At 39.9% G+C, this 20266-nt stretch overlaps 1 protein-coding gene across 6 annotated transcripts in view; it reads left to right on the forward strand.

Moving 5' to 3' along the window:
• Window positions 1–20266, forward strand: part of usp54b (ubiquitin specific peptidase 54b) — a 58174-nt gene that overhangs the window by 12296 nt on the left and 25612 nt on the right. For 5 of the 6 annotated variants that reach the window (XR_317144.2, XM_005943899.2, XM_005943901.2 and 2 more), the window contains exons 3-6: window positions 9162–9254; window positions 17139–17273; window positions 18527–18640; window positions 18776–18858. Coding sequence is in view for 5 of the 6 variants with exons in the window: in XM_005943899.2 (XP_005943961.1) it covers window positions 9162–9254; window positions 17139–17273; window positions 18527–18640; window positions 18776–18858 (425 nt within the window). In the remaining variant the exon portion in view is untranslated. Of the gene's footprint in view, window positions 1–6; window positions 354–9161; window positions 9255–17138; window positions 17274–18526; window positions 18641–18775; window positions 18859–20266 lie in introns of those variants that run through there. The other variant, XM_014340602.2, reaches the window with a different exon arrangement.

A 20266-nucleotide genomic window follows, 5' to 3' on the forward strand; every position in this document is an offset into this window, starting at 1 on the left:
TGCTTCCCTCCTCCCAAGACTTCCAGCTGGCACAAACATACCTGCCCTCACATGAACACACATACGCACACAGACACACACACAGTAAATACCTCTTGAGTACTGGCTTGAAAGAGAGCGACGGAGAGAGAGAGAGAGTAAGAAAAGAGAGAAGTTAGCTGAAGAGGGAGGGGGGTGGCGGGGCAGAAGCTTAGGGAGAGTCGGAGAGAGCAGAGGGATAGATGTGAAGAGGAAAAGTTGCTGAAGGAGGAGTAGAGAAGAAAGGGATGAGGAGTATGCAGTATGAAAAAACCAAGGAGAAGACCGAAGGGGATGCCGCTCAGAGGTATAAAGGAATTAAAGAGTCCAATAAGGTAAGAAGAAAGAACAGAATGTTTGTGAAGAGCAAAGAAGGGAGTGGGGGGAGAGGGAGAGAGATGAAAAGACAAAGTGAAGGACATATAGTTTGGGTTTTTTTGCGAAATAAAGAAAATGCCTCAACAGAGGCATGCAGTGCAGCTTCAGCACCAAAGGAAGTGGGCCACTTCAAGGACACACACACATGTGCACACACATGCACACACAGAATGGGGAGAGGATGTTTTTAGCAGGACACAGATGAGTGAGGATAAACTGAGGCAGTGTTAAAGAACTGAGCTGCAGTTGGCAGTACTTTACTGTGTGTGTGTGTGTGTGTGTGTGTGTGTGGGGGGGGGTGCTCATGTGGGCGTTTTTGCTTGTATTAACTGTCTGTTGGCAGGTGAGATTAACAATTAGACATCAGATTTCAGCTTTAGAACTTGCTTCATCAGCAGTTATCCTGCAACCAAACATTATTGTTGCAGAAATTATTTTAGTTTTTTTTAATGTAAAATTGTACAAATGCCACGTCTCTAATAGGGAAACATTTTATTTTCACAGAGCCCTACTTTTTCTGCCTGAAATCCAAAAATATTCTTTTTTTTTTTACACTGAAACAAACCATTATCACATATTATTTATTCATTTATGTTCATTTATTTCATGAATATTTATAAATCACGTTTTTAAGATCTTGTTAACATTAAAAAAAAACACCGTCAACCAGTCCATTCAGCAGCTAGCTGTAAAAAAAAGCTTTGCTCTTTGTTCTGTATAGTGTCTTACTGCTATTGTGCATCGATACTAAGTGAGATACTCTCTCTCCTGCTCCTCAAGGCCCCTTGGGCAAAGAAGTTAACCTCCTGCTGCTGCTGCTGCAGTGGAGCTGCTGTGTGACAGCAGCTGCATCAGTGTTTTTTTTTCCTGTATCAATTTATGTAGTATAATGAGCGAGGTGCTCCGAGGTAAAGTGCATGTTCAGCAACTTTTCATTGTGTAAACACAGGTAAAAAAATATCATAGCTAAAGGATGTATGGATAATGCTGGCTTTGATAAAAAAGAAACATGGGTTCACTCATCAGGCATCAGCGTGCACATGTGCGTGTGCTTGTGTGTGTGTGTGGGATGCAGTGGTAGGGAAGAGCAAAATTAAGATTGTAGATGTGCAGCGTTTTCTACATGACTCTTATCAAAAACAAAACATGTCAGTATGGATTGCAAAGTTAAATTTTTTATCATACGCTTGCATTGGTTTTCCTGCAGTTATACAGCTGAAGTGAAAGTAAAGTAAGATTTGTCACACTGCACATTGCTGCAGGACCTGTACTGATGTCAGAGTTCAGCACTACCTGCTTGAATCAGAATCTGACCCTGAACAAGTAGAGACTGCTGTAGCACACCACACTACTTAATAGTAAAGAAAAATATTTAGTGTGTGCAAACAGACGCAGTATGCTAAATATGCCATGTTGCAGGTCAGCATGCTTTACTGGTCACTCTGCACTCTGATCCTGTCGAGGTGGACGCTCAAGCTTCAGTGAAGAGGTGTTTCCGCTGCCTTTAGTCTGTCTGTCAGCAAGATTATTCTGAAAATTCCCAGCCTAATTCCTTGAAACTAGGTGGAAGTGATCCTTCTAATTTTTCACGTATTCACCATCAGGGAACGCTAAGAATAAAGCCAGCCGAGTTCAGGTTGTGGCTTAGCAGAAATGATTCACACAGTTCTTGCTGACTCCTAAGATTTTTGCAGTTTCTGATTGCACTCAACTCTAACATTTTGACATTCTCTAGCTTCTGTTCAGTGGGCATACAGTCAAAGCTAACGGTAATGTTCAGCATTTGGACATTTTGTTGCAGAGAAACGTCCATAAAAAAATCAAAGTAATGCACTGATTCTTTAGTTCCTTGGTTGCTGTGAGTGCACGAAGACTCTTATGTTCACTCTGACTGCCAACAGCAGAACATTTGTAGCTGAGACGTTTTATAGTTACAGACTCTGGCAAGCAAATAAAGAGGCCGGAGTGCAAGGTAGCTGCTTATTCTTTGTTTGAGGCTGTGCCAAACTAGCCGCTACGTGAGCGTTATGGAAATGTGTTACATAGTGACACTGATAAGTCATAGAAGAAAAGCCTGGACTGCAAACAAGGGATTGGAGGTAGTTTAGCAGCAGTGTTTTCTTTGGGAGACAATGTCTCCTCTTTGCGTTGACTTTGTAACTTTGAAGGAATTCACTTTTTCTTAAATATTCAAATAACAGGAGAAATTTAGCATGGTTGTTATTATTATGCCAGTAGCCCTATAAGGCAATATAAAAAAAAAACTCAAAAAGAAAACATTACTCAATTTCAAGGTCTAGCAGTGGGGACAAGTTTGAGGTTTGCACTTGTTTGAATATGATCCTAGGAACCAGACAACAAAACAGGCTTTTGAAGCATTTCTGATATTTGTGATTTGATGCAAAAGGCAAACTCATCACTGATGCAGGGGGGAATTAAAACGAAGGGCATTTATTGAAAGTCATCATTTAATGAAAGAATTCAGAGCAGGTTTGAGTGTTGGAGCAGAGCTCAGTTGATGATTAAACTTGAGAAATAAAATCAGCATTGGGAAGGTAGAGGAAAAAATTGTAGTGTGGCTACACTTGTATGTAGCTTAAGAACTATTCAAAAGTTGTGAGCCATCCCTCAATTTGATATATTTGGAGCCTTTCCAGATGGTATTGCATGGTGGATGAAAATCTAACTGTACTTTTTCGTGTTCATAGTTCCATCAATTCTGACAAGATCCCCAACACCACTGGCTGAAATGCAGCCAAAACAATGACAGAGCCTCCACTATGCTTTACAGATTATTGTAGCAGCTCACTTTTGTACCTGTCCCCTGACCTCCTTTCGGGACCTTTTTTAGTAGTTTTACTGGACTTTTTTTCCTATCGCTCAAAGACATGAATTTCAGATACTGTTCACCTAAGGTAGACAGGTTTTTCATGCCTGCCACTTCTTTTGTCTTCTAATTGTCCAACTTCCTTAATTTTCTTTGAGGACACACAGCATGCCATGATATGCCAAGTTTTCAGCTGTTGGCTCTTTGGAAATCATTTTGTTTGCAAAGATACATTTTTACTTTATTTTGCTGTATTTTATAGACTTATCTAAAGAAATGGGATCAAATTATGTGTTTGAAATAGACTGGTAGTAAAAGGTTCCTAAAAACACATTTCAAAATTGGTTTCCTGCTATGTTTTCTGTTATGTGTTGACTTTAAATGGTCTCATCCTTTAAGTATGTTTTTTTTTTAATGCTTGAATTATTTAAAGGTCAGTGTTAAGTGGTTAAACAAACCAAAAAATGAAAATGGTCAGGTACAAGGACTGAACTGAAAACGAGTGGAGTAGCAGCCGACGTCTAGAAGATAAACTTCGAAAAACCTCTGGAGAGCCCGGAGAACTACTCAAGACCTCTTTAAAATTCTTGCTCCTTGGATTTAAAATATAAAGAAAAGAGGGGTGGCTTATGACTTTTCCATTATTGTATCACACCTTAGAAAAACATCATATAATTTTAATTTCATGGCAGTATCACCTAATTCAAATCCACAAAACTTTAATTGTGCGTGATATATTATGATAGCATCATGCTGCAAATCAACCACCTTAGAGACTAAAGTCACTTAGATACTATAGCATGGACTAGAAATACTACAAGGGAGCCTGTTTTGCTCATTTTTAACTTCAAGAATAAAAATGTGAAGCTCGAAGTGAGCATAATCTCCTAAATCAGCGGTCCCCAACCCCCGGGCCTCGGACCGGTAGTGGTCCGTGAGTCGTTTGGTGCCGGGCCGCGAGAGTTGAGGCTCAGGTGTGAAATGTGTGGTTTTCAGGGTTTTTAATCGGTTTTCAGCGTTATTTTGTTATCGTTTTTATCGTTAACTCGGTTTTCCTGGGTCTTTTCACGTGTGTTATGAATAAATCTTCTTTTTTTTCGGTACCGGTACTAGTTTTATTTTGTTGTATTTATCCGCTACACCTTAAAGGCCGGTCCGTGAAAATATTGTCGGGCATAAACCGGTCCGTGGCGCAAAAAAGGTTGGGGACTGCTGTTCTAAATGACAGATACACGAGTCAAAAGTACAGGATATTATGAACTCGCTTTTGCGATGACAACAGTATCATGTGTTAAACAAAAAGCACAGGAAATGAGATGGCATTACCAGATGTGGTAATAGGAGACTGGAACAGGAGGAGCTGGGGACATGGAGGGCAGAATTCAGCCAACAGAGTCCTAAGAGCACTTTGAGGCAGGTGGTGCTCCGGTTATCCGATTATGAAGGCCTCCTTATTGTCTTTATTGAAGACTACCGGGGGATGTTTGAATGTGATTGGTATTTAAGAGAGTCAGCTGATGCTGATCAGCTGACGTGCAGGAAATGCCTCAGTGTGACAGTGTTTCCAATTATTAATGACAGCAGCTGTGTGTATGTACATTTTGGAAGCCTTTAAAGTTACAGGAATTTATAATAAGACTGTTTATCAAGGCTTCTAAGTCACAACCCAACGCCATTTATATGTGATAGTAACCTATTTATTTAGCTCTTTATAAGCAAATCAATTGACATTTGTAGGCTTCATTAAAAAGTGGTCACAGAGCTCCACCCACCTGCTGTTTGAACCTTTTGTTTGTAAGGGTCAGCCAATTAGAAGCAAGTTAAAGCAAGTGTTCAGACTGATGATTAATAGCACCAAGGCTCAGTGAATTAGAGCTATTTTGAACAGTGAATCATGCAAAACTACTCAAGGTGAGTCCAAGAATGAAAATAAGGCGTTGGGTATTACCATAGTCAGTTTATTTTACGTTGTTCAGGCCATAATGACTCAAAGAAAGTACCAAAAAATGTAATCTATTTGGAGTTTCAACTCACTTTGACTTCTTAAAAAAGGTGAATCTGCATGTATTTTTAAGTAATACGGGAGTTTTGCCAGAGACAGACCACAACCCCCAAAAATTGCAAATCCCATAAAGATGCACACAACAAGATGAGGCAATGAGCCATGAGCTCACACACTGATTTTAACATGAGCATTTAAGCTGTATTATTCCTGTGAATCATGAATAAGTAGAATGATAAAGATTACATGAGTGTGTGGTACTGTATTTGCCAAAATAACACAGATATAGTGGAATGACACATTAAAGGAGAAAAATCCTGATCCCTTGACCTCTCCTGTCAGGGGTCCTGATGGCCCTGCGTACCCCTGCGGGCCATTCTGCTGGCATGTTTTGGGCCAAATCAATACGACATTGCTGATAGTGATCGCCTTTGTCTCTGATATATGGCAAGGCTCCCCAATCCATAGGGCACAAGGGTTCACTGAATGAGTTGATGAGTATAAAATTGATTGATGCTATGGCCCTTGTTCTAAAGCCAATCACCACCTCTGTGATGTTAGACAGCGGTCTTCACCACCATCATCAAAGCAGCAAAATCTTATAGATGAATAAAGTTTCCTTCCTGCAGTAGACATTCCTTTGATTTGCCACCTGTCTGTATCTACATTTAGCCGCAGCCAATATTGTTGCAGTCTTTCATGTAATCTGTGTAATCTTGCGTTTCTTGACTTTAGCCGAGGCAGCACAAGTAGCCTTACTAAAACTGCACCAGGTCTGAGCAGAAGTGCTGTCTCAGGGAACCATAAATCTCACAAATATGCAGTGAACACATGAGCGTACTTTGTGCAAACTTTTTCCAAGGCATCATAAATCTGGCACTCGTGCATCAGGTATCATCCTGTCACTTATCACACCAAGTAAAGCATTAGCTGATGAGGTCATCGTTTTTGTCATGCATAGAACTGGTGTTTTTTTTCCCCCCTAAGATGTTCCTGCAGTCTCACCATTGTTTGCGAGAGAAAGACAAAGAAATGAAAAAGGGGGAAAAAAAGAAGAGGAAGGAAAAACAAATGATACAAATGATAGCAGGGACGAGAAAGACAGGGGGAGGAACAAAGCGAGAGATGTGCTTAGAGGAGGAGAAAAATGAGATGGGTAGATACATGCTGATGAAGAGAGATGGGCATGGAGAGATTGTGCCCTCCTTGTGGCTGCTGCAGTGCTGTGCAGGGAGCCGATTCATCACGACCAAATAAACTACAGAAAGAGGAGGAGAAACAGTGAGGAGGGGAAGATAGAAGGGATACACTGGCGTCAGCATGCAGTCTGTTATCAGCTGTCTTTTCTTTCTTCCACTTATCACTCTCTTTATAAGACACACGTTCCAGTGTAATGCTCAGGTTTCTTTTGCAATCATACTGTAAGTGCGTGCAGTCTTGTGCATTTGTTCTGCAGATCTCTGTAGAGGCCTAAGGGACACTGCTATGTTAATATTATCTTTTAACATCATGCTGAATTAATGCACTCAAAGCTCTTTGTTCCAGCTATGCATTGAGGAGAGGGAGAACGGCAACAGCTGGTTTACCTTCCCTTTCTGCAAGTTTTTTTTGTTTTCTCTTTAGTTTCTTTGAGTTTTTTTGCTGGTAGTTTTCCATCGCTCTGTCCGCTGACTGTCTTTTATTGCTGAAAATATACAAAGCAGAAAGCACACTCAGTGGAAGCTGATGGAAAAAAACAATTAGCTGAAAATGGCTGAAAGCCATCACGCGCTGCAGACTTGGGTGTTGATTCTCTGCAATCATTTCACATTACTGAAAGTCATTTGATTCAGTTATTTTCAAAGCTACAGTGTGAGTAACCTCTATAAACAGATTTTGCAAATCTGTACGCAGAACTGTTCGGAAAGGACAAGGGAAGAGGTTTACTACCAGAGGTTTCTTGAGGATGGCAGGCTTTGGTTGGATGCAGGTAAACAGATCAGGTTGATGGCAAAAGAGGAAGTCCACTTGCTGAGTGCAATCTGATGTCTGCTTAGCTTTTCAATATGTCATCAGTCTCATTTTCTCTTAAATCAAAGTTAAAATATCACACTAAGCCATGAATTACTGCACTTAACTATAGTTCACGTGGGGTTGAAGCATCCTTTCTCACATATATAAATGATGTATGTACTGCAGGTTTCCACGTTAATACCTGAAAAACATGTTGAAAGAAGTAAAAGAGGATTCCCTGCTGCATCTTTAACTGTCTGTTTGAGCCCATGCATCAAAAACATTAGTGAGCAGCCTCATCTCTTCAAACACAGAACAAAGCGCTCGTTTTGCCACACTGCTGGGTGCAGATTAAACTCACGGATCTCATTTGTTTTAGATTTTAGTCAAACTTTTTAACTCCAGAAAAACAGAGCACCTGGCCTGCTCTTTTCTTTTCAGCGGTGCTGTCAGTCGCTATTTTTGGCTGCTGTGTACCTGCAAAACCAACATACCAGAAAACATGCTGTGTTACTATGCCAACCTGCAGCCACGAGCTGTCACGCCACCAAACTTAGCCTTACTGCATATTCAAAAATGGTAATTCCACTGATTATGGCGACTGACGCAATTGCAGTTTCTAAGCAGCGAAACCATCAGAAATAAAGAGAACAAATCTTGTGAAAACAGGTAGCTCCAAATCGAGATTTAATTCATATTAATCACGCAATAATTTGGCTGTCCTGGTTTTTAATTTAGTATTTGTTCAAGTTTGGCCTTGTTTTGGTTTAACTGATATTCTTTCTTGTGTTTTTATAGAGTTCATGTTTTCCCAGTGTGTTCTTTCTTTTCTTGTCCCCACTTCCTGTTTTACTCTGGTAATGACTGTGTGTGTTTTTAGCTGCTTTACTTCCTGTTTGCCCTCCTTTGTGATTGCATAATCCTCATTATTTTCACCTGTGTCAGTTGTTTTCAACTTTCTTCATCTTTAATCGACTGCGTGTGTATATAGAATTGTGTTTTCCTCACTGTCTGTTCATCTTTTTCCTCTTTTGTTCCATTTTTTAATTCCCTGTTTTTATTTTCTAGTCTTTTGCACTTCCTGTATCTCCTTTTTTCATAACAGCCATTAAGGGCTTGCTTTTTGTTATTCAACCTGCCTCTGTGTCCTGCGTTTGCGTCCTTTCTCCCAGAAGTCCTGACAGAAGGTTTTAAATCAGTACAGACAAAGTGCGCACACAAGCAGGCATTTTGCTTTTAGGTGCAGGTAGTATATGATGGCACAAAAGAGAAAAAGTCTCTATCGGATCTTTTTCAAGGACATAGATCAAAGTGTTTCTTTTCCAAGCATGCTTTAAGAACTAAATAATGAAAGTTCAGCTTTTAAGAATTTTTCCAACATACTGAAGCTTTTAAATCAGTAACCAAAAGAAGGGTGTATTCAAACTTTTACTTATTGCTCAATTAACATCTGATTTATGGGTTTTACTTGCGTAACATGGATCTTTGGGCTGTGTGGGTAGTGGAGCAGAATGATTTAATTTTAGATGACATGAATCAAATGCAGTTTCCTGCTATTTCTGATCACTCAATAATCAAAAGTGCATTTTATTTTTTAGTAAATGAAGAACAAATTAACTAAATGTTTTGCTTTGGCTCTTTGGGAGACTCCAAAATTGCCTTTTTTCAAGAACAACCCTTTGATTAAAAGTCATGTGAAGCACATGAGTTGCAAACAAATAAGAAAACAGATATGTTAAAAATCTAGCTCTCGGTGATGCAGAGCAGGATCAAACCCGCAAAAATAAATAAAAACAAGAAATTTAAACATGCTGAAGCTCAAAGAAGGAACAAGAGGGAACTGAAATCTAAGGAATAAACAATAAAATTAAGACAAAAAGGGACAAAGGACTTGGTTCCAGTTTGAAAACTGGATAAATAATAAATTCATTAACTGTCTTTCAGGTTCTTTGGCATCTTGACATCTTCCGCAGAAGCTTTCGACAGCTGACCACTCATAAGTGCATGGAGGACTCGTGCATCTTCTGTGCTTTGAAGGTAAAACATCCCCTCCTTTTGTCCTCTAATGGCTTGTAGTGGTTTTACTGTAAACCTAAAGCAGTGCCCATTACTCTGCTGTATTTCATTGTGGCAGTTTTCCTGGTTGACAGTTTCTGTTGGTCCATTATGGTCCACAATTCACTTATACTTCAGTTTAATGGTTTAACATGCAAACAGTTTATTATTCCATTACATTTATCTGCCAACCAGTGTAGGGCGACAAAACTATGTTATTGTGTTTTCTTTTCATTGGGTCCTTCCTTTTATTTGTTATCACGAGAAGACTAATTACAGTAAATGACAGATCAACAGGGAGATATGATGCAAATGAAATAAGACAAACTAATAAACAGCAAACAGAAGATTATTAGAAACAATTAGAGCTGCACACACAGGAATGTTTATTTTTACATGTCCTTATATTCATTTATTCATGCTATATAACAACCAAAACCATTTTGGGTTTTTTTTAAGCTAATTAAAGACTAAATTATTTTATGGATTTACGCAGTGGTCGGGGAAACCTATCTCTTTCAACTCAGCAGGGGGGATTCTTGCAACTGGTTATGTAACACTCTAATACTTTTGATTATTTGCTTTAAAAGAGAGAAAAAAGCACACCAGATGAACAAAAGTTTTAAACACAACCATTTTCAAAGGAGGTTTGGTCTTGGACATTAGCCTCATTGTTACTAAAGGTTGTACCTCAAGGCATGCCATTACAACCAGCATGGTGCTGTCGCCCAGACTTGATGTTCACATTTCTACCAAGAAGCTGAATCCACTGCTGAAGAGAATTCAGCAACGGTTTGCAGATGCAGTTGCAGATTCTTTTAGCCATGATTTTCTTGCCATGAAAATAAGTCCAATTTCTTTGCTACCCTGTTCTCAAAAAGGCTCCAGGACTTGTGCAAAAGAGGTATCTGAAGCAGCAGGAGTAAGAAGCAGCTCAGGTGTTCGTGTATAAAATGAGTATCACACATTTGTATTTTCATGTCAGATCACTTTAACCCCTTAATGCCAAGTGTATAATATTTGATACATACAGTTTTTGAGACAAAATAAATTGCACAGTACATTTTAAGCAATTTAAAAAAAGGCAGATGTAGGAAATACGATACAAATTAAAAGTCATATATGGAATTATACATATAATTTGTTTTTTAAACAAATTAGTCGGATACTTTAATAAACTGTCCATTATAATAAAACATTTGATTTTTTTGGCAATTTCATGGTTTAATGGTTCACACTTTAAAGGGTTCAACACTTACTCTAGTCTATCTCAAGGCAAAGACATGCAATGTATAAGCAGTGCTGCTACACTATTTTTTTTTTCTTGCCTGTATTTGTATGATTTCTTTCCACTTAGTGACCTTTATTCTTTTTTTCTTCTTCAAAAACTATTAAAAACAGCTTGTGAAGATGAGGTTTTAACTTGACAAAAAACCTACTAATCTACACAATTTACCTGTTTTGTTATTGGTTGCATTTAAAATAGGCTTTTGCTCATATGCAGTATTTTGTCTTTCTGCACATAGTGTAAAATACAACATGTGGTTCTGTGAAGAGCAGATTTCATTAAGTGTTTAGAAGCAGCACATTTATAGACTTGTGTACTGGTTAAATTAATTTATGATATTTATATGTATGAATATTTATTATATTTCATCATTTCAGCAGTGGCAAAGTAACCAAACAGAAACAGGAGATCGGTGAAATCGTGAGACCCTCGTAGTGAACGAGTCTTATGCAGCTCTGTTTCCGCCATTTGTTGCATCAGTGATGACAAATATGTGTCTGAGTGAAGAGAAGTGCTGTGTGGTGTGATCCAGTGTGTATGTGTGTGTGTAGCGGTGTCGATGTGTGTGTTCCACACGCTGCTCTGTCTCCAGTGCTTCTCTGTAATTAATTGGCTGACTGAAAGCGCTGAGCTAGCAGAGCCCACGCTGGGATACTACACACACACGCAGGTCCTACTTGTATGCCGAACACGCTAGGCTGCTACACACGTACGTCTTAAGATGCTCACAAATCTTTCTAACACACACACCTACACACACCCTCAAGCTTTTTGGTGTGCGGTGCAACAGCTGTAGAAATCAAAGGTATTGTCACCATGCTAAGCGTTTACATTTTCCTGTCAGTTTCCATTAACCGTCCCACCAAAGAACAGATGTAACATTGTTCTTACACTGTGGCTGTAGTCCCTACAGCAGTGGAGATAAAAGTCTCTGAGCAACTAGCCAAAACACACGCCAGATGAACTTTAATGGTTGCTTAAATTTTCATGCATCACATTTAAAGAGCCAAAGACATAAATGCAGATTGTGGATCCTTTTATTTTGGAGGGGGATCTCTGCAGCAGATGAAGGCGCCTGCCTTCGTAGTAAACATAAGTTCAGAGGCTGCCTGTGGCTATCCCCTTAGAAATCACTGCAACACTTTATCTCTCTCAACAACAACACAAACACATGCGCACACTTGGATGCAGATACCCGAACGCAACACACACACACAAACACACACACATGCTGCAATGAGCAAGAAGACAGAGGAAGAAAAAAGAAGGTGAAGAAGAGAAAAACGAGCAAAAGGGAAGCAGAAAGATGAATGAATGTGGGAGTTTGCGTCGATTGCTCCTGCCCTCACACTCGGACTGAGTTCACACACACACACACACAAACATACATACACGCGCACACACCTTCCTTTCTTACTCACTCTGCCTCATCCCTCCCCCTTCTCCTCCCCCTCCCTCCTTCTCTCCTCCCTCCCTCTCTCTGTAGGGTATATTCCCCCTCCATTCTCCTTGGCGCATTGCTGCAGTCAGCACACACACTCACACCCTATTGCTCTCACTTTTCCGTTTTCCTCTTCTCTCTTTCTCTATTTCCCTTTCTTATTCTCGCTCGCTCTCTCCCTCACTGCGTTACCTTTCCCACTGCCAACCCTCGGCTCGCACACACACAGACCGAAGCCTATTGTTGCCTATTATTTTATAACATGCCCGGCCCATCTGATCACAGCCATCTTGCTAGATCGTGCGTCCACAATTTCAAAAATAACACCTGAAATGAAGAAATCATTAACTTAATAGCACCAGACTAAATCACACTTCACAGCTTCATTAAATGCTTATTTGGCTTAATTAGATCCTAATTTAGGCTAAACCTAAGATTAGTGCTGCAATCAGGCTTGAAAATCCAGTTTAAACTCACATTAATTTTGTTGTGAACTTAATGTTTGAAGTCGGTTGCTCCGTGATTAGGCACAGGAAGATTAGGTTTGGTGGAAGTGAACTCTCAGCTGTCTGTCAAACAGACTTATTTGCTTTGGCAAATACATTTTGAAGGAACCCAGAGGGTTATTGCAGGGTTCAATGAATCTGACTTTTAATTTGATACGACATTAATAATAATAATTGAAAGCCAGTTTGAGAAATCAAGTCTGTATTATTTATATTTATTTCATTTAGGATTTTTACCACTTCCCCACATTTCATAAAAATAACCTCTAAAGATATAATTAATTTAGGTAAATGGCTTGATGCAAATTAATATATTAATTACTGAAAAAAAAAGTTGCTTGATAAGTTAACTTGTGTTTTCAGAAGCAACTTTTCCCTTTTCTACTGTTTGCTGTTCTTGCTGACTGAAGCTTCAGAAAATTATTGAGCAGCCTCCAGCAAACGCAATTTAATCAAATGAGTGTACATTTTCCATCACAGTCTGTACTGAAATGCAACATTTTTCTGTCTTCGATAGGTTTACACTTGATGGATAAAATTTCCCTCTGTTCTTTCTGCTGAATCGCCCTTTTGTAATTCAGTCAGGACCACTATAGTCAAAAGACAATTTGTGGTTATAGTTTAGTTTTTGTAGAACAGCACTCAGCACAGAATAGAGCAGACATCAAAGGGTGGCATGAAAGGCAGATTTGAGGTGGAGGTGGGTTGCAAAGTAGCTTGAAGAGAGCCGCAACTGTGGGAAGGCTAGTGCAGCTTAAGAATAGCCCTACAGTATTGTGCAAAAGGCTCAAGCCACCCCTAATTTTTTTCTTTATATAGGAAATAGGTCCAACATGTGCAAACATGGCAATACAGCATATAAGGCAAAAACAATTTTTACAGTTCTAATGAGCTTAAAGGTGAATATTGGGTTTGAGTGCCTTTATTCTGCAACTCAGCGTTAGCTCTCTCAGGCAAACTTTCTTTGAGTAGTCTTCAGGAAGTGTTTTCCAGGCTCCTTTGAAGGACATTCAAAGCTCTTCTTTGGATGTTCTTTGGATGTTGGCTGCCTTTTGTTCTGTTCTCTATAACGCTTCCATAATGTTGAGGTCTGTGCTCTGACTGATAGTGTTTCATTGCGTGTTTTTCTATCCAGGTATGCTTTCAAACACATTTTCACTCGGTGTGTTTGAGATGACTGTCATGCTGGAAAATGTTGCCAATCAATCAGAGGCTGGGTCCAAATCTGATGGTATTTTTCTGGATTCCATGCATTTTTACAAGATTCCCAAAACCACTGGTTAAAATGGAGACAGAGTCTCCACAGAAGCATGTAGACACTCACTATTGTACTTCTTTCCTTATCTACTCTGTACATATTGAAGCAAAATTTTCAAAATTGGATTCATCACTCTGTAAGACTTGTTGCCACAGATTTTCAGTCCATTCCTTGAGTAATTTAGCATAACTCGCTCTTTTATACCCGTTTCCCTAGTTGATGAATGGCTTGAGGATCAGCTGAAGGGCTTGATGCATCTCTCCAGGTTTTTCTGGAGTTTTTTCTTAAGGACTGCAGCAGACAGTTTTTTATGCCTGCCACTTCTTTATTTGTCCCCTAATTGTCCAGTTTCCTCAGTTTTTAAAAAAAAAAAGACACAGTCAAGACTTTTGCCCAGTGCTATATGTGAGATTTGCCAAGTTGAAGTGCAGAATGGCATTGCAACACAATGTGCAATACTCCATGCAATACAGTGTTACCATATAATTAATATTACCACAAGTACTCTATTGCTTCCCCTCAAGGATCAATCAGAAAGTCTTACCACTTTTTAAAATATAGTTTTAATGCCTGTTTTAATATTAAAAAATTATCTTTTATTATGTTTTGCCTGTAAAATGTCAGAAAAGTCACAATTTCCTGAAGGTGTCTTTACAAGTTCAACAGAATCTTCATCTACAGTATGAGTATCAAACACTTAAAGAACTGTTAGGCTGAAATGGATGCAAGAGTTTTGAAACACAACAGCTTCTGTTTTCTGTTTTGCATGTAGGTAAAAGTAAAGTTCAATCTGAAACTAACCTGAGGAGGTTCGCTGGCGTCCATGTGGATTTTAAGAAGCTAAGGAATTAACTGATTAACTTTTTTAGCTTGCCTAGCTCTAATCCAGAGCTTCCCAAAGCTCTAATCTATTTAAAGTTATACCCACTCAGAATACTTTAAGTGTCAAATGTGTTTTAGCCCTGCAACAGACTGGCGACCTGTTCAAGCTGGAGCCTGCCTGTCAGCTTGGTTAGGCTCCAGCACACCCTGGACCCTGAACTAGATAAGCATTTGTTGAATGCAAATAAAAAATCTTTACCATAGTGCAATTTATCACATGTAGCAATTCCAGTATTTATCTGCACTGATTCAGTAACATGAGGATAGATGGAAAAACAGTCACAAAATAGGAATACTTGCTGGTGTTTAAGATAAATTAACTGTGTTCATGATCTTATATTTCTGTATACCAAACAAAAATGGAACCAACGTGGACATAATCATGACACGTGGATGCTGATGAACTGTGACTATGTTAGAATATTTTTATTTTTATTTTTTGTTTCTAAGTCCTCCAGACACAGAGCACCCGCTGCGTTTCAGCGCAGCCATCTAATCAGTGACTGAAATACCACTGGGACAGAAACCAGCAGAGCACCAACCACTGCTCCGACACGTCAGAGCAACTTATGTTTATTTCTGTTTTGGGCTGTTTTAGCGTTGGTCAAAAATAGTTGCTCGGTTTTGCTTTTTTTTTTCTTTCCCCCTACTGAGAATTTTTACCATCAAAAAATTAGGTCATTTTTATCCGTTGGCAGTCTGGAGGAAGTCCATCCATGCTTTTATCTCTCCCTCTTTGGACACTGCAGCTCTCCTTCGTCCAGCTTCAGTCAAAAGTTGCTCTCGGTGCCTCTGCTTGAACTCAATACTGGGTGAAGTGCTTGTGTTAAGACCTACATCACTACGCTTAAGTTTCAGACTGCGTTTTCTTGTGCCACTACTTTTTCTGCAGCTACTGCCACTATTTACAACTGTCTCAGGCCCCTCCCTGGGCCTAGTTGTGCTGGAGGTTTCTTCCTGTTAAAAGGGACTTTTTCCTTCCCGCTTTCGCCAAAGTGCTTGCTCACAGTGGGTCATATGACTGTTAAGTTTTTCTCTGTTTTTTTGTGTTAATGTAGGGTCTTTACCTTACAACATAAAGCAACTTGAAGCAGCCGTTGTGATTTGGTGCCATATAAATTAAATTGAATGCAAATTGAATTGACAGTTGTTCATCTAATCCCTTAATTTAATCTAATTCAACCTTGACCCATGACCCAAGTAAGTGCAGCGCTATTATTTCTACACAAATATCTACAAAATTACTCAAATATATATATATTTTTTATCACATATTATATTACCAAATTATTAAAACAAATATTCTGTATGTGGAATTATTTCTGGATATATAGAGCTTTCAATTTTATTGGAGCGAACCTGTCAACCACTAAAACTTGGCTGAAATTTCACAATCCCATGTAGGATTTAAGGTATTTAAGTCAAACAGGCAATTTTACAAAAATGAGCTGACCAAATAAGGTAACAAGGTTTGTGCCATTAATCTAATTTTATTTTCAGATACGAGTTAGGCTTCCGAAAATTCCGAAATAACAAGATGATCAATGTTACTGTTTTGTGGCGTTATTCTCTCGCCTTACTCTGTGTTATAAACACGGCTAATGACTTCCTAAAAGCCAAAATACAGCCCCCGCCAGGCTCCGCATCTTCAGTTGCCGATTCTTTGGTTTTCAGATGAATTTTGTTGAATTTAATGCACAAATTTGATGCCAAAAACATCAATTATTAATTGTATTAAATAATCCTGTTAAAATTAATCTGATCAAAAAATACAGAATTATGATATTGTGGCAGGAATTATTTACCTGGAATATTTATAAAGAAATTAGAAACACTTTATCAGTTTTTCCCAGCAGTTAATTTTCCAAACGTATTTAAAAAGTTAGCTGCACAGTTAGAAGAAGAATAGTATAATGCCTAAATCAGGGGATCAGGACTCCAGTGGCTCACCATCTAAAGTCTGAGATGTTGCGTGATGATAAAGAGAGACACAATTTTAACACTTAACACTTGCTACACCTGCACGAGCATAAACATTGCCGTCTTCTTCCTCTTCAAAATGACAGATCCTCCCTTCCACTCTGATCGCTGCCCTCAAAACACACTTCAGTGGCCTAGCTTTTCCTCCGAGCCTCCTGCAACAGTTTGATTTGGTTTTACGGCTCCAAAGCACCCTCAGAGCTGTTTTTGTCAGAGAAAAGTGCACTACAAATGCCATTTATTATTGATACTGTCTGATATCGAGGCCAGCTGTGCCGTTTGTTTTAGTCCACTCGGACTTTGTTGTGCAGCACTTTTGTCCCTGACAAGATCACAACTAGCTTTGTTTGTGTGTTTCTTTGTTTTATGGGTCATTTGACAGAACATGGTTCCTCTTTACAGGGCAGCTGTGTTTAGAGGTTTTTGATCTGCTCTGTAAAAAAGTAAAGTAATGGATCTTTGAGGAAAAGAAAAGAAATTAACAGATTCGTGGATGTCTTTCTGTTTGCAGAGTATCTTTGCTCAGTTCCAGTTCAGCAGTGAGCGCGTCTTGCCTTCAGATGCACTGCGGAGCGCTCTGGCCAAGACTTTCCAGGACGAACAGCGCTTTCAGCTGGGCATCATGGACGACGCTGCTGAGTGCTTTGTGAGTCTGCGACAACATTTATCCGTACACACACACCTGCACACATAAATAAGAGAGGTGAGGGGATGCCTAAAGGCTGATCTGAGCGAGTGTTTGAGGAACTCCCACATCTTTACTGCAGTCGGAAGCCTTCAGGGGAGAGGAGATATCGAGCACAGCAGCCTCAAAGAAATATGCCTTTTGACAAGCGTGGAGTGTTCACTTTTTGTTTAGACTCTCTGTGTTTGTGACTCCACCGCCGGTGCCTGTTGGGTTGTTACACTGTTATGCTGTGAGGGATTCCTTGTCATCTCATCTGATGTATCTTCAAGCTTACGAAAAACATTGAACTTAATGGGAAAACACACCATCTCCCCTGAGTGCCTTTTCAGGAGCTCTGCAACCAAACTTAAACAGCTATCTTACTCTGTCGGCCAACAATCTGACCAAAAGATAAAATCATTACTCCTTTCTGATAGCTGAAGAAAACATAATCATTTAAAACATCCCCTGGCAGCATTCAGTCGCTAGGGGAAAACATGCATTACCCACAGTAACTACAGTTGGTCTACTGTGGCAGTGTAACTTGAAGATGTGCAACACCATCTGGAAACTGAGAATGTTCATCTTCAGTTTGAATGTGCTGCAGCCAACACGATTCAAGAGGCACAAATTTAATTTAATGTTCTCCCTTTCTGTTTTTTTCTGGTTTCACAGTCGGTAAGTAGTTCGGAGGTGTTTGCAGTCTTCAAACTGTGTGCTAGCAAACAAAACAATTACAAGGAGGTCTTGGTTCAGAATAGTACACCTAGGGACGGCCAGCAACCTCCAGCAATCACTCCCGATCGGGTTCATGAAATGGTACAGTACATGATTGATCTTTCCAAAATATTTGAGTTCTACGTGCAGCGGATGCTAAAATATTCTGGTGACACTCCACAGGTTCTGTTACTTCACTTCCTCGGCGCGTTCCTCTTTTCAAACCCTCTTGTTGCTTTCTTTTCGCCACTTCTGTGCCTCTCTTTTTCTTCGTGTGCGTTTTATGTGTGTGCCTGAGAGGCGGTGTCTGATCGATTGGTAGTAAATGTGTTCAGTCAGGGAATCCGTCGGCTTCTTATGAAATATAGATGCAGCTCCCACGGTCAGATTAACAAGAGCACCAACAGAGAGGAGCGATCAAACAGGCGCTCGCGCACGCACCCACACTATAACCGACCATATTCCCGTACATACCACACACACATTAACTGATGTCTTTCCCACGTGTTTCTCAGGAGAACCTCCTGATGCGAATCCACTTCCATATCAGCGCAGAGAGTAGAGAGGACATCTGCACAGCAAAACACTGTATTCCACACCAGAAGTTTGCCATGACTCTGTTCGAACAGGTAAGGGGATGTTTGTCCCTTCTGCGCCCTCAAAGAGCTGCTACATCTTTCACTTTTTGAATGCATTAATTAAACCGTCCAAACAACATGAGCGCGACGTCTTGGTATGAACCTCAGAATGCTTTTCGTTTCCAGTGTGTGTGTAACAGCTGTGGAGCCACATCAGACCCCCTGCCCTTCATTCAGATGGTTCATTATATCTCCACTACATCCCTGTGGTAAGACAAGACGCACACCTACACACCTAAACACACACAGACACACCTACACACACTGCAGTAAATCTGGCAGCAAGCTGTGGCGGGGTGGCAGTAAAGGAAGGTACAGCGTGTTCCCTACTTCCCTGCACGGGTCCCTTACTGAACCGTGAGTGGCAATCACACATTACGTCCACACACGTGTATCTTCGTGCAAGGGCAGGTGAGGATGTGCAAAACGATTCCCCCATGTACAGGTAGATGATGTTGTGTTGACAAATACACATGCAGGATGTGTGCGTACTCAAAAAAACCCAGCACATGTGCCGAGTCAATGAAATAAGGTGCAGGGAAAGTAATCAATCAGGTGTTTGATTTAGCGGACCCAGGGGCCGACATAAATCTATAAGTGGAAGTGAGGGCCCCGGAAAGGCCAAACAAGACAGAAATAAGAGGCCAGATCCTCCTATATCCCATTTGGAAATGAAACACAGCCGAGGAAATAGAGGAATGAATGGCGGGGAGGGGGCAAAAGTACAAATAAACACTCTATGTCAAAGTAGTTGTGGGGCACAGAGGTACCACTGGTCTCTGTTTGTGCCTGTGAGCACTGCCAAGCTATTTTTACCCTTAATGAAGCCTGTTGTTTACAGTCTAGATAACCAAATATGCAAAAGTCAGCATGAGTAAGATAGTCAGAGGGCACCAAAAAGAGAAAACAAATGTGTGGTTCAAGCACACGGTGCAAGAGTGTACCCAGCCGGTGTGTTGTTGTCGTTGTATTTTCTGCTTTCTTAGACTCCTCATCTGACTGTGTATCTGAAGAGGAGAGGTTGAGCAAAGGGTTGAAATTGAGTGAGAGAGTGTACAGAGAAGAGGTTGAGTTCATTTCAGGCTAATGGAAGAGGTGAGAGGAGGCAAGGAGAACAGCTAGGAGGAGGACAGGTTTTTAAAATTGTTATTCTTAGAGGAAAGAAATATGTCGCTAGAAAAAGCAAAAACCAAACAAACAAAAACAAAATGCACGCATTATCCCATTCATGGTACCAAGCCTGAGACAGATTTGTAAAGTTTGTTTTGTATTCACAGAGAATTATAACATATATTTGAGCTTGTCCTTCAGAGGACAATTGTACTTAAAAGGGATAAACAGAGCTTAGTATTAGTAAGTGTCATTGTTTTATGCTTTAGTGAAGGAGATTGTCAGAGAAAAAATGCATTTATGGTGGACAAGAAAAGCTTTTTGAGTGGATAATTGTAGAAGAACTTCTTCAACAGTAATGCTGATATATGGTTAATGCTCAATTACTACAGTGGGGTCAAAGATCAGCATCAGTCAGACAGGGTTTAGAAATGTTCTCAGACTTAAAAGGTTTTTTTCACAGCTGACATGCATGTCTATATAATCTACATCTTTTTCTTATTTATT

Source organism: Haplochromis burtoni, unplaced genomic scaffold (genome assembly GCF_018398535.1).
Source record: "Haplochromis burtoni strain Fernald_Lab_line unplaced genomic scaffold, NCSU_Asbu1 Contig_278, whole genome shotgun sequence".
NCBI classification, from domain to species: Eukaryota; Metazoa; Chordata; class Actinopteri; order Cichliformes; family Cichlidae; genus Haplochromis; species Haplochromis burtoni.